Source organism: Numenius arquata, chromosome Z (assembly GCF_964106895.1).
Source record: "Numenius arquata chromosome Z, bNumArq3.hap1.1, whole genome shotgun sequence".
NCBI classification, from domain to species: Eukaryota; Metazoa; Chordata; class Aves; order Charadriiformes; family Scolopacidae; genus Numenius; species Numenius arquata.
In genome coordinates this window covers 45490536-45503145 of record NC_133616.1, presented here as the reverse complement: position 1 = coordinate 45503145, position 12610 = coordinate 45490536, and the positions used below count along the sequence as shown (strand labels likewise).

General features: G+C 35.3%; 1 protein-coding gene across 1 annotated transcript in view; it reads right to left on the bottom strand.

Annotated features, from left to right (window-relative positions):
* AOPEP (aminopeptidase O (putative)) overlaps positions 1-12610 on the bottom strand; it is a 195408-nt gene that overhangs the window by 124127 nt on the left and 58671 nt on the right. The window contains exon 5 of the mRNA XM_074165976.1: positions 1248-1437. Within this exon, the coding sequence (XP_074022077.1) occupies positions 1248-1437 (190 nt within the window). The remainder of the gene's footprint in view (positions 1-1247; positions 1438-12610) is intronic.

The window sequence follows — 12610 nt, the reverse complement described above, 5'->3', positions numbered from 1 at the left end:
AAAGCAGCTAATATTATCCTGCACGACACCAATATTTCAGTCACAACTGAAACTATTGCCAGGCACTATGGAATATACTCATAATCCTACAATTGTGCAATCACACATCATCAAAACTATTCAATAATTCTAAAAAAGGGGGTGGGGAGGGCGAAGCAATTTTCTGACCTTATTAATTAACAAGGGACTAAGCACCCTGTTTTGTTGCTTACTCCTTTTTATTCAGGTACATGGAAGGATGTCTACTACAATGAAAATGCGTTCAGGGGACTCACAAAAGTGTAGAATTAACGTGAACAGTTCACAGCAGAGGAGTGATGCTCAATTTAAGGGCAGAAATGAGTTTTCAGACCAGAAGGGAAAAGTAAAGTGTTTGGACAGCCTTCCTCTCTTTCTTGTTCCAGAAACATGGTAAGTGACACGGAATTCTGTTTTTTTTGGGTGCTATAAATATGCCTGATACTTAATAAAATGGAGGCTCAGAAGAGTGTTACGATGTCAGTTCCCAGTCCCACCTGCTCTTCCACAGGTGGAACTCTGCAGACTTAAGAGGCAGAACCAGGGGCTGACACAAGCACAGGAAGAAATCAGTGTCACACAAAATGCTTAAAGTAACAGAGGAACAACAAAAATAAGAATTGGATCACAAAACCACTTTGCTAGCTGACATGCAATTTATGAGCTTTTCACCTTAAGGTAGACAGCGATTTCTAAGCCTCTGATGTGAGGGTAACTCTTGCTAGGCTGTATAAGAGAAAAAAAAGTGGAAGTGCTAGTGCCTCATTTCATCAGTTTCCATTTTGTTTCGCAGCACACTTCTTGGCTATCCACTGGACAAAACCAGACTATTTTCATTAGTTACCAGGAATATTACCATATTCAGTAAGACTTTGCTAATTGCTGCAGTTTCAGGAACACAATACAAGTGGAAAGAATGCAGAGCAACTGTTTGATTGCTGAATTTTAATAACTGAGTAGTACATTTGTGGGAAGGTAATAATTGACAAAACAGATGTTTCCATTCTTATTTGTGTTGACCTCTACCTCTGTAAAGATCAGTGTTCATTGTGGATTGGGAAGGATTATTATTAATTTTTTTAAAATCAAATTAGTATGCAAATTCCAATATTATTTTAAAAGACTTATCTTCATAACACAGGAGCTTTAATTTATATCTAATTCACAGCAGGGTATATGATTTTGATTTCCACATAAATCAATTGAGAAGTGATGTATCACCACCTTACCTGTTGTGCCCTAGCCCAAAATATATCTTCTAAAAAAGTGGCAAATCCTTCACTTAACCACTCTTCAGTCCAATCACGAGCCCCAATGGCTAGTCCAAACCAAGCGTGAGCAATTTCATGGCAAAGACGTGTTCCACAGAGATGGCTCCCTCCTGGTAATACACTCTGTGACAGGAAGATGATGTGTGGGCTGCACAATAGGGATAAGTAACAAAATACATTATTGTCCTCTTACAACGTGCATCACATGGCCACAACAATTTATAGGTTTTATCAACCTTGCCAGCCTCTTATTACTATATGTATGCTAGGTCATGAGTGATAGTTTATAGCTCAGGCATTTTTAAGAATTAGGTTGTATATTATTGTTTGTTGGCAGAGAATCAAACTAAAATTCTGCCAAGAAGTTGTTTTGTATTCAACCATCAAGCAACTATTACATGTAAGATGTAACTTAAACCAAAGTTTTATATTTTTGAAATCACAAGACTGATTTATTTCAATAGAAGCATTTATATGTAAGCAAGGATGACAAAAGATGAGCAGGTGTGAATTTAGGCAGCAAGTGTTTATCCATTAAATGATCAAAGCTAGAAATAAATAAAGCAGAAACATTTTATAAAGAAAACAAATCACTATTCAAAAGCAACAAGATGCATGTATAGTAAAGCACATGAGCTTGTTAAATCTTAAAACAACCTAAAAAGATATCATCTGATGATAAGAGTTGATCATTTCTGCAAATGCAGAGGAAGGAGAACATCCATAAGCACAGAAGTGGGAAGGGCACTTGATATTCACTAAATAACTGCTTTTCATAACAGGGGAGAACAACCCAACCTGTATCTACTCTGCTTTGGACTTAAGTACTATACGAAGAAATTGGGGAAAAAAACTGTTATGAATTATTGCTCTGCTATTGAAAACACACTGAATTGCAAGTTACTGCAATTCCCAACTCATGATCTGCTGTAAGGCAATTTCTGTTATGCTTATAGACATTACAGACGCTAACATCTCAAAAGTTAACTTCTGAAATTAAGTGCATCTAGGAAAGAAAAATAGCAGAATGAAGCCCCCTGACTAACACCATGGGATTAACAGGGCATCATGACACAGATGGGAGTTGCAAGGGCTCAACCCAAGACCACCATCTGCAGAGTACTCCTGCACTAACCCTCAGCATCCATAATATGCATTTCAACTGTTTTCTCAACTCCAGCCAGTTAGAAAGGAAATAAAGCACAATGGTAATACCTTCAAGAACACAGGTCTTTAAAACTAAGTCTGGCCTTCCAGGCATGGGACAGGAGCGCATGGCCTTAAGACATTTCCAGGAGTCAAATATTATTCATCAGCATTCCAAAGAGCTTCCCCACCCACCCTACCCTTCCGTTGGAAATGTTAAAACACCCACAGTTTTCTTACAACCAGTTGAAGGTCTGGAACTGAGACCATAAAATGAGATACACATTTAAACAGAAAAACATGCCCAATAACCATCTCCTTATAAAAAATTAATAGTCATCCAGCAAAGCAAGTTAATACATTTCAATCAGTTGGCATTGTAAGAAACAATGTTCGGAATTAAAGCACTTATAGAGGAATCAAATCACAGAGACCATAGCAAGAAAAAAGAGCAGCTCTCCAAATCTTCACCAAAAGCAATTCTGATTAAGAGAAGGGAGGGAGGGAAGAAGGGAGGGAGAGATGGGGGGAAAAATGTGCGCACAGAAGCTGCAGAACACGATGAACCTTTTATTATAAAGCCCCTGATGAGAAGAATAACCACAGCTTCGGGGGTATTACTTTGGTCAGTTCTAAGTAATGACCCCTAACTGTGGTATGTGTACAGTGCTACAAAGAAAAACTGCAGAAATGGACCAAGTAAATAACATTCCAGACATACTGCTGGCAGCATTTTGGCCATTTGGTTAAGCAAAACAAAAGTAACTTCATGCCATATAAACAAGCTCACAGGATAGTTTGCATTTTAAGTCTACTGTAGGTAAATACACAATAAAATTAAAGATCATATATCCTGCTTTTTCCAATCACTTAAATAATAGTAATGCCACATTTAATTAATCTGTTCCTTTATAGAAGGATTACAAATCGCTTCACTGAGATAAATGTGTATGAGTTGAAATTTGGCCAAAGAATAAGATATACAACTTCCTACAAGGCCAAAAATAAAATTATGTGCTCCAGCAGAATTTAATTTTAGAGTCTGAGTACAGCCAGTAACTTCCTTTCCTGAGAACACCTTAAATGATTCCTTTTATTTTGTTTGCTCTTAACAAGCAGCTAGATCTCCAACTCAGAGCCTCATATAGCAACAGATATCACTACAGAGCTGTGTAAAGTTCCCATTTATCTTAAGAGTAATTTTATCAAAGATTGAACATTTTCCAGCAGCTATTAGTTTGGGCAGAAGTTTGATTCTATGTACTAGTTTAAAAGACAGATTCTCTATTTCCAATACATATTTGAATTCCAGAAACTCTGCTCCACCCCTACTGATACCAACCAAATCTACATTTTTTACATCATCTAGCATGTGTAATGTTATTCACTGCACATTGTTAGTATCAGTGTTGCTCCTAACACTCAATAACTCAGGAAAGTGCCTATGTGAAAAATAAGGTAATCAGAATGATGATTAATTTGCAACAGCCAAAAATTTTTTATTTTTTTTTTTACCACCAGAATAGGAATTCAGCCCTCCTGCCATCCATTTGATGTACAAGGAACAAATTGTAAGGCTTGATAGCCATTGCTTTCATTGGAATTGAAAAGGAAAGAAATCCATTCATACACTAGAACGGACAAAGGTGATTCACCTCAGCAATTACACCAAGATCTGAGGAGATATGCGCAGCTTATAAATGCCTCTAGCTGATGTCTTTTCAAGTCTGGCCCAAGTTTCTAAAGCAGGCCAGAACAGGCTAGCTGGATGTGGTAAGGAAGATGGGAAGCCTCTACCAGTTAACAAAAAAAATAAAAACCCCACCAGTCCTTCCCAGGAAGCTGGACAAGTTCCCAATGGCTCTTACAGAAAAAGAAGTTAATGACTTGTTTTCAACAAGTATACACTTGGTTACGTTTTAAAGCAAAACCTTATTGTTCTGACCACAATCACACCCTCATAACGTAAGATCTTTGTATCATTCCACTGAAAGAAGGAGCGAGTTCCCTCTCTCAGTTAAACTGCAGTTAAGGGAAATCTCAACACTGTAGCTATGGTATGAACGAATATGAAGGAAAAACTGACCCCAAAGGGAAATAAATTTTTGGTGTGAAAGGCCGAAGGGTCCCGATGTTCCAATCCTCCAAATCCACCCACAGAGATGTTCTTAATAAATGGTCTCTTTAACAAATAAAAGGTTTCCAATGAGTCCTAGAGCTCTGAACAGTAATCTGACCAGTTAAGAGGCCAGATCTCTGAAAAGAGTTTTGTAAAACTTTTTCCTCAGACTTATGACTTACATGCAGGTGCTGCTTTGCACACAGGCTGCATCAGTGTGCTTGCTTCGGCTGCTCACACATAATCAGATGAGACACACAGCACAAACTCCAGCCAAGTATATGTGCAAGAACTTAAATACACATTCAAGCTAGGAACATGAAGCTCATTTCTAACAGACTTGTTCCATTCCTTTTGAAGTAGAAATCTTTCCCCCTTAGCACACAGATTTGCAGATACATTTTCTTATGTACTTACTGAAATAACAATGCCAAGACCATATCAGCTGGAAAATTATGCTTCTGGAGTCAAAAGTAACACCCAAAATAACTATTACAGATGGAAGTTACATAATTTAAAAAATATTTTTCATGTTTTGATAATACTCCACATATTGCTTATCTTTTCCTTCTTAGAAAAAGGCAGTCAGGTAGTAAATGGGTTAGACAGTTATTGAACTTCTAGAAAATCCCTTCTCAAACACGTAGAAGGGAGCAGAGAAAACCTCTCTAAAAATGTTTTCATAGGAACACATTAAGATACAAATTTCAAGATTAGTGGAACTTGAGAAAGTTAGACAATTAAATGACATCTCTTTACATACATTTGTGCGATCTCTCATCAGTTGCCTTCAACCTGTGATTATTCCAGTGATATAAAGAACAATATGTCTGCGTTATCTACATCAGACTGCACATCAGCTTAATTTATCTTTGAGGATACTTGTGCCATTGGAATGCAGACACAAGAACAGGCAACATTCAATTATTTACCTCTACAATCTCCAGCATTCTGGAGTATGTTAACCTCCTAGGTTCATAGTGTACCAGAAACACAAATATACATGCAGATGCAGTTGTAGAGACATGGATCTGGTAGTTAGAATACTCTGAGCATTATTCCAGAAATAATGGAAACTTGGTAAAGAATTTTTCCCATCCTACCATCATAGTGGGAAACCATCAAGTGACTGGAAGTTACAGCTGAAAGTCATTCTAGAGTGGATGACTAACCTTTTACTCCATAAATTATGCAATAATACAGTAGGGTAGGCAATAGGGAAAGAAGAGCAACCCCTGTGTGTTGGAAGGAGGATGGTATCAGCCAACTCCAGGTACAGCAATTCAATATCCAAACTTCAAATTGCAGTTCTAGTTAATAATCTGAACACCTGAGAAGCAGCTGCTCCATTAAATAGCAAGCAATCGCTTAAGTCTTGCTTATTTTGCTGTAGCAAACCAGGTTAGTAGATGTGCATAAAGGTGAAACCCTCTCAGGAGAAACTCTCCTTATTACTGTTCAACAGCAAAACTCATATTTGCCATAAAACTGAAGAAATTATACAGTGAAAGAAAAAAGATAACATGAGCATAACCTCAAACAGCTGCTACACTAACAACTGGGTTTGTAACAACCCTTGATATTTTTCATTATCTCCAGTCACCTATTACATCAAATTAACAGCCTTGAAGTAAAAACCTGCATAAAAAGACAGTATGCATTTACCACATGCAACTGTGGCATACACCACCTTCCAGCGTCTTTGGTCTTACAAGTCAACTATTTACTCATTTGCCCAGACATTATTCACAGAGGAAATTTTGTAAATTTTCTTCAGATACCAAAATAGCTCTGAAACTTTATGATGAACAAAAGTAAACTAAACCACATTGAAAATGTTGACAAATGCAATTTTTATATGCCAGAAGACCTTACTTTGCTAGTGCAAAAGGACTGATCATATTGACCTCAACAAAATGATACAGGTTAGATGTGCTTCAAAAAATAAACAAAAATTTGAGCACTCCCAGCTAATATAAGATCAGCCTAAAGGAAAACTGTATCAACCCATCTCATTCCCCATAATTCAATTCTCTTAATTTTATGTTCACAAATTAAAAGATATGCTACATGCTATATCAATAATACAATCATGTATTAATTTGCATAAATTTCCTCAAAATTTCAATCACAACTTGCTCTGAAACTTTTACATGAGTAAAAGGTCAAAGTATTAAAAAAAGAATCTCCAGTACTTTTAGATTAATTATTTAACAATAAAAAAAAATTAATAAAAGTAAAGAAACAAACCAAACTACTGAAGAATTAATTTTTTTCTTTAAAAATTAGATCCATGGAAACTAACCACATACAGGGGGATACCATCTATTAACTTCTTCCTTGAATACCATAGGACAATCAATCCTGACAGTGGGATTCATATTTCATATTTCAGTCTATGGGGACTTCAGGTACAAAATGCAGAGTTGAACCTGCAAGACATTTATTTAGCTGCCCAACAAAATGCGCATATAGCAGACAAGGAAACATTTTGAAGGTTTTAATTTTTGCACCAGTCTCACCAAGAATGTGCCTTATTCTTTCTAATTTTTACTAAAGCATGCTCTGTTTCGAAGTTCTAGCTTTCTTCTGGGACTCAGCTCCTTTGGCCTCGAACATACAACCAAAACATAGAACGTTAAAACCATGGACTGAAACTATCACTTCCCACGGAAGGCTTACAAGAATTACCCTAGATGCAACTGTCAAGAGGAACACACCACGAGATGAACAATCTAGTAATGCTACTCATTTCTTTAAACAATGCTGTCTCACCTCTCTAACACACACAGAGCACACACAATGACGGTGCTAAGACAAAAAAACTTTAGTTGGGGTTTTACAAAAATTCATGAAACACCTGTCGCTGATTTCCTGCTGCAGTCCTATCACGGTAACAAAAGCCTACCTGCTTCAAATGTTCTGATGGGATGTAAATGAAGAAGGAAAGAAAGGAAATTGTACTTTACTTGCATACTTCAGTCTGATGTCTGGGATGCAATTGAGCTAACCCAACTTTGTAATAAGCTCATTAGGAAATAGAGATGACAAGATCTACCAGCAGTCAACCCAAGCAAGAACTGTGAAGCTGAGGAGTTATTCATCAGTTGACCTCTGATGCTCCCAGGATGCCTAACAGCTAGCTCTCTAGCTAGATCTCTAGCTCACTTCTTTTCATTTTACACATTCTGTATCACAAAGAGGAACTTGCAGGGCGTGAACATTTTTTGGAGCTCTCCAGATTTTGTTTCCAAATATCTTACGTAAGCTCAATAATATCTATTTATTTAGAAACTTCCGTACTCCCAGGATTTGTGACAGGCACCAAATTGCCTGCTGTTGTACAGAAAAAGAAAAAAAAGCAAACCCCAACAGAAAATTACAGGGGGGAAAGCAGGAATTACAGATTCAAATCCCCAGCTCCCATCAAGATTTTTCATCTAGACTTTTTGAAACCTCATGCTCAAAAACCCATGAAGTAATGGAACTCTCTTATAAAAATAAATTATACAATACTTCCTAGTAACACATGGCTACAATATTGTCAAAAATTTTACAGTCACCTTTCAGAGAAAGACCTTGAGGACTAAAGCTTTTCATATTGTGTATCACAGAATGATTTTTTCATATTTAACTGATTAACTGATTTAGGAGTAAATGCAAGTACAGAGGCTTTGATAAATACAAGCACCTGTTTCATGCCTAAACAAAACCCCTGGAGCTCAATTTTTGACCCTCAAACTTCATATGTAATTGCTCTTCAAAAAGTACTGACATTGCTAACATTGAAAATAATGTGTGAATCAGTAATGATAATTTCCACATCCCTTATTAAGTATCCATAGTACAAATTTGCATTGTTTCATGGCAGAAGTTTCCAAACAAGTCTTACAAGCTACAACTCAATTAGCTTATTTATTTTTTTCTTAAAAAAACAGATAGATTGGAAGTCAATCTATAGTACTTTAGTTAAAGAGCAACAAAATCAAGATCAAGAAAACAAAAATATTTCTAGTTCAGATTGTTCTGTGAATAGCATTTTAGGATATGGAATTTTTCATAGAACTATCTTTTTTTTTTTTTTTAAGACAGCTGATGCAAAGATCATGTCAATGATAAAACATCTTTACTCTTGCTGACATAGGTAGCATTACAAAAGAGGTTCAGAGTCTGAAGGGAAAATTTCATCCATGTCCGAAGAGCCAGAGGAAATACCATGTTCCCGCTAATTTCAGTTAAGAACTTTATATACAAATATAAATGCAATATTTGGTTTACATTCTGGATTTGCGAAATTCCAAATTTCCTATGAAATTTTTATCCCATTTCTCTTAGTGCTGCCAAATATTAGAAAATGGCCAAATGAAGAAGAGGGGAAAAAAAAGTTATGGTGAAAAAGTTATTAACCATGTGAAAATGGTTAATAACAAATAACAGTTTGGAAAGTCTATATTAGAACCATGCATTTATATTAATCCTCTCTCATTTAAAACTGTTTTATAAGATTAGGACCACAAAATTAACCTTAAGCACTTGCTAAACTAAAAAAAAAAGTGAACAGAAAACAGCAATAGATGGATATCGATCATTGTAATTAATTATTTTAATTGATCATATTATTTTAATAAAGGTAATGGAAACAGATATAGAGACAGGTACTCACACCTCTCATTTTATAAGTAAAAATGTTTTTGTGTGATAATAACTTTTTAAAATGTTTCTTTCTCGTATACCAAAGGGAAAACTAAAAAAAAGAATCTGTTGCTTTAAATTAGAAATGTACATAGCATTTGTTTCAGAGCCTTTTCAAACTGCTCTTTTCATTCTTGCTAAAATGAGTAACATGATAAACAGTCTCTAATCAGTTCCAGTCTAAATGATGACATTCGTCACTGATGGATAATATTATTTGATTGTGGATGGATTTAATTTCTTGTAGCTTGCCATCATTGTTATTATTGGAAGACCTGGATTTCCTTTTACTACATCATGAAGTTTCCGGCAGACATTAACACAGCTGAGAGATAAAGTGCAAATAACCAACTATGATAAATAGTCAGACAGAAGAAGAAAAATGTATCTGTTTCTCCATATTCAGGGAAAATTCACTCAAGTTAAGGGCCTATACAATAGCATTCTCAAAAGGTGACAAGGATAAAGAAAATAAAATAAAAAATGGGTCATTCTTCTTCTTCATTTCATATACAGAAGAAAGCTTTTATCCACACTTACCAGAACAAAACAACAAGAAACAACAACAAAGCTAAACAAACCAACAAGAAAAAAGGAAAAGAGATTGCTTATTCTTTACATTTTTCAGGATTCTTTTCTCAATGTAAATCTCGTAGAGTCACAGTTCTAAAAGCAGCAAGGAAATGAAATTTGCTTGAAGGCAAAAGTGGTTCTTATTAAATCTACAGTTAGAGTAGCATCACAAAACAAATTTAAGGAATGCTCCTGTTTTTTAAGGATTGCTATCACAAATACTTCACCTGCAGACCGAGAAAACTCCAGATATATGCCTGAATCATTCAGGAAATCCCAAACATTACTGGATGAGAGAGTGCACAAATCCTGATATTTATAAGAAAAAAAAAAAACCAAACCCAAAACAAATAAAAAAGGTAAAGCTCAGAGGTTTTTTTTAAAAGATCAGAACTTCTCACATCATAAGAGGCATTGAACCAGGTCTTTTAAATTTTCAGTTCATATCTAATACACTCCTGCTTCTTTTGCCAACTAAAAATGCAGGAGCAAACAATGAGATTAAGATAATTATCCAATTTGCAAGTGATGTAAACTTTGCCCATACATATCACCCACCATTCTTGCTTTTAATAATTGGTACCTAGAAATCCATTTTCTGAAGCCTTTCATTTCACTTGAAAGAACGGGTGCAAATCCAACACTGTCAAGTCTATTTTGATTTTCAACATCCCTACTAAAATGTATTATTTCTACTATGTCTTTATCCTCTGTACATGCAAATGCTATGACACTCTGCACACCTGTCTCAAAAATGGTTCAGGCAACCGAAATTTATCTAACTAGTCCTACTATCAACCATTACCCATTTTTCTTATTTTTGCTACCTATAAACAGCATATAAACTGATATAAAATGCAGACTTTCATTTTACTGAATGAGGATACAATGCTTCTTGTTACATTGATTAACGAGATACACGCTGTTACCAAAAAAAGATAACAACATAGAAGAATACATAATGGCTTCAAAATTATTTTCTTAGTTTATTCTGCGCAGCAGCAAGCCTTCTTTTTTGCATGCATCCGTCAATAAGATATCTGTTGTGCTTTTGCACAAAGAACAAAGATGCCTTTATCAATTCTTAAAAGTCTGTAGGACAAACCATTCATGCTGTCAAACTCCCTAATACCCTTTCAGCAAATAATGAAATCCATCAGTGACAAATGTCAACATACTCATTTGTTAAATACAGAACAAAAGCAACATTCAGAAGAGGTGCCTCATTTCATGTTATATCAGCCCTCCAATTTGTAACAACTTTATGGCAGCCCACATATCATGCAATATTAAAACAGAACAGCATTATAATGACTAAAGCCAGAACAATCTACTGTCCTTACAATAAATGCTTAATAGTTCAACAAAACTGTAAACAATATCTTTTGGGAACATCAAACTCTTTGCAATGCATTAATTTTTCTCTTTTTTGGAAGATTATTTCCAAGTAAAATCTTACACACAAACACAGATTCTCTTTCAAACACAGTTACACTGATTGTGCTGGTGAAAAAATAAGATTAAATTACATCATATCCAGCGATAGAAGAGCTTCAGTGTGCCTGAGAATTACTTTATCCATTACACAGGACATCCAGCTATTATTGCTCAATCATATAGCAAAGGGACAGTTTAACTGGAATCAGCTAGTGTGCGTATGAATTACTTTATTCATCATACAAAGACATCCAGCTATTATTATTGAATCACATAGCAAGGAACAGTTTAACTGGAAATAGTTAGCATAACTGAGAACTGTGTTCATGTCTTATAATATTAAGTATGACCTACTACTGAACTTTTATTATGTTGTATCTTCTATTAATTCACCTTTTCTTATACCTCTGAATTTGTTTCAGTCCACCATAATGACTAAACGAGTATTCTTCCTCTTGTCCAGGACATTGCTACAGAATACATTTATCTATTCTTCTCAAAGATAAGCAATATGAAGATAAGTCAAAAAGAAGAAAATACCATTATATTCTAGAAACATCTATTGCACCCAACATTTCTTCTGGAGATTTCCAACACTGGCCTGATACCTTGTGTGTGAATTCATCAAATAAATCTTGAAAACAGAAAAGAACATTTGAAGCTGTTAAATTGAGAATGCCAAATTCTGTGTTTGGCAAAATGCTAAGGCTAATACAGACTATATTAGTAAGTATTTTTCCAAGTCCAAAAGGAGAGAGTAGGGTGATTTTTTGCCTTGCAAGACCGCACTGAATAAACTACCATAGATCAAAGATATCCCTTTTGAGGTGGTTTTGTTTTGGTTATGTTTTTTTAAATCACCATGGATTCTAAATTTTTAAAAGTACAAAATTTTTTATTGCTCTCCATGTACTCTCCTAACAACAGGTCTGCCAATCCACTATATTGTCAGACCATACATTCATGTTTGCATATGCATACTGACCACTCACAGGAACTAAACAAATTCCAAAATTTCTATGAAGACCAAACAGAATCAGGTTTCCAGTTAAAAAAACATTCAATGCTAGTTGGATAACAGGTTGTTCCTGTTGAGCACACTCAGTTGGGTTTGTATCTTGCCAAATGGTTAAAATTTGTTTATATATATTCCGTATCATCAGGATTGAACAAATTCTGGGTTTTTTTAAACCTCAAATGGTATTGGGCATTCATATCAGCTTAGATTTATGAATCCAATGATCAAAAAGTTCTGTAAATTGTATAAGTTTTCAGAAAGTAGAGACTGAAGTTTCCAAACAGTTAACAGTTTTACAGCCAAATCCAGTCACTCTGATGAAAATCCAGTTAATCT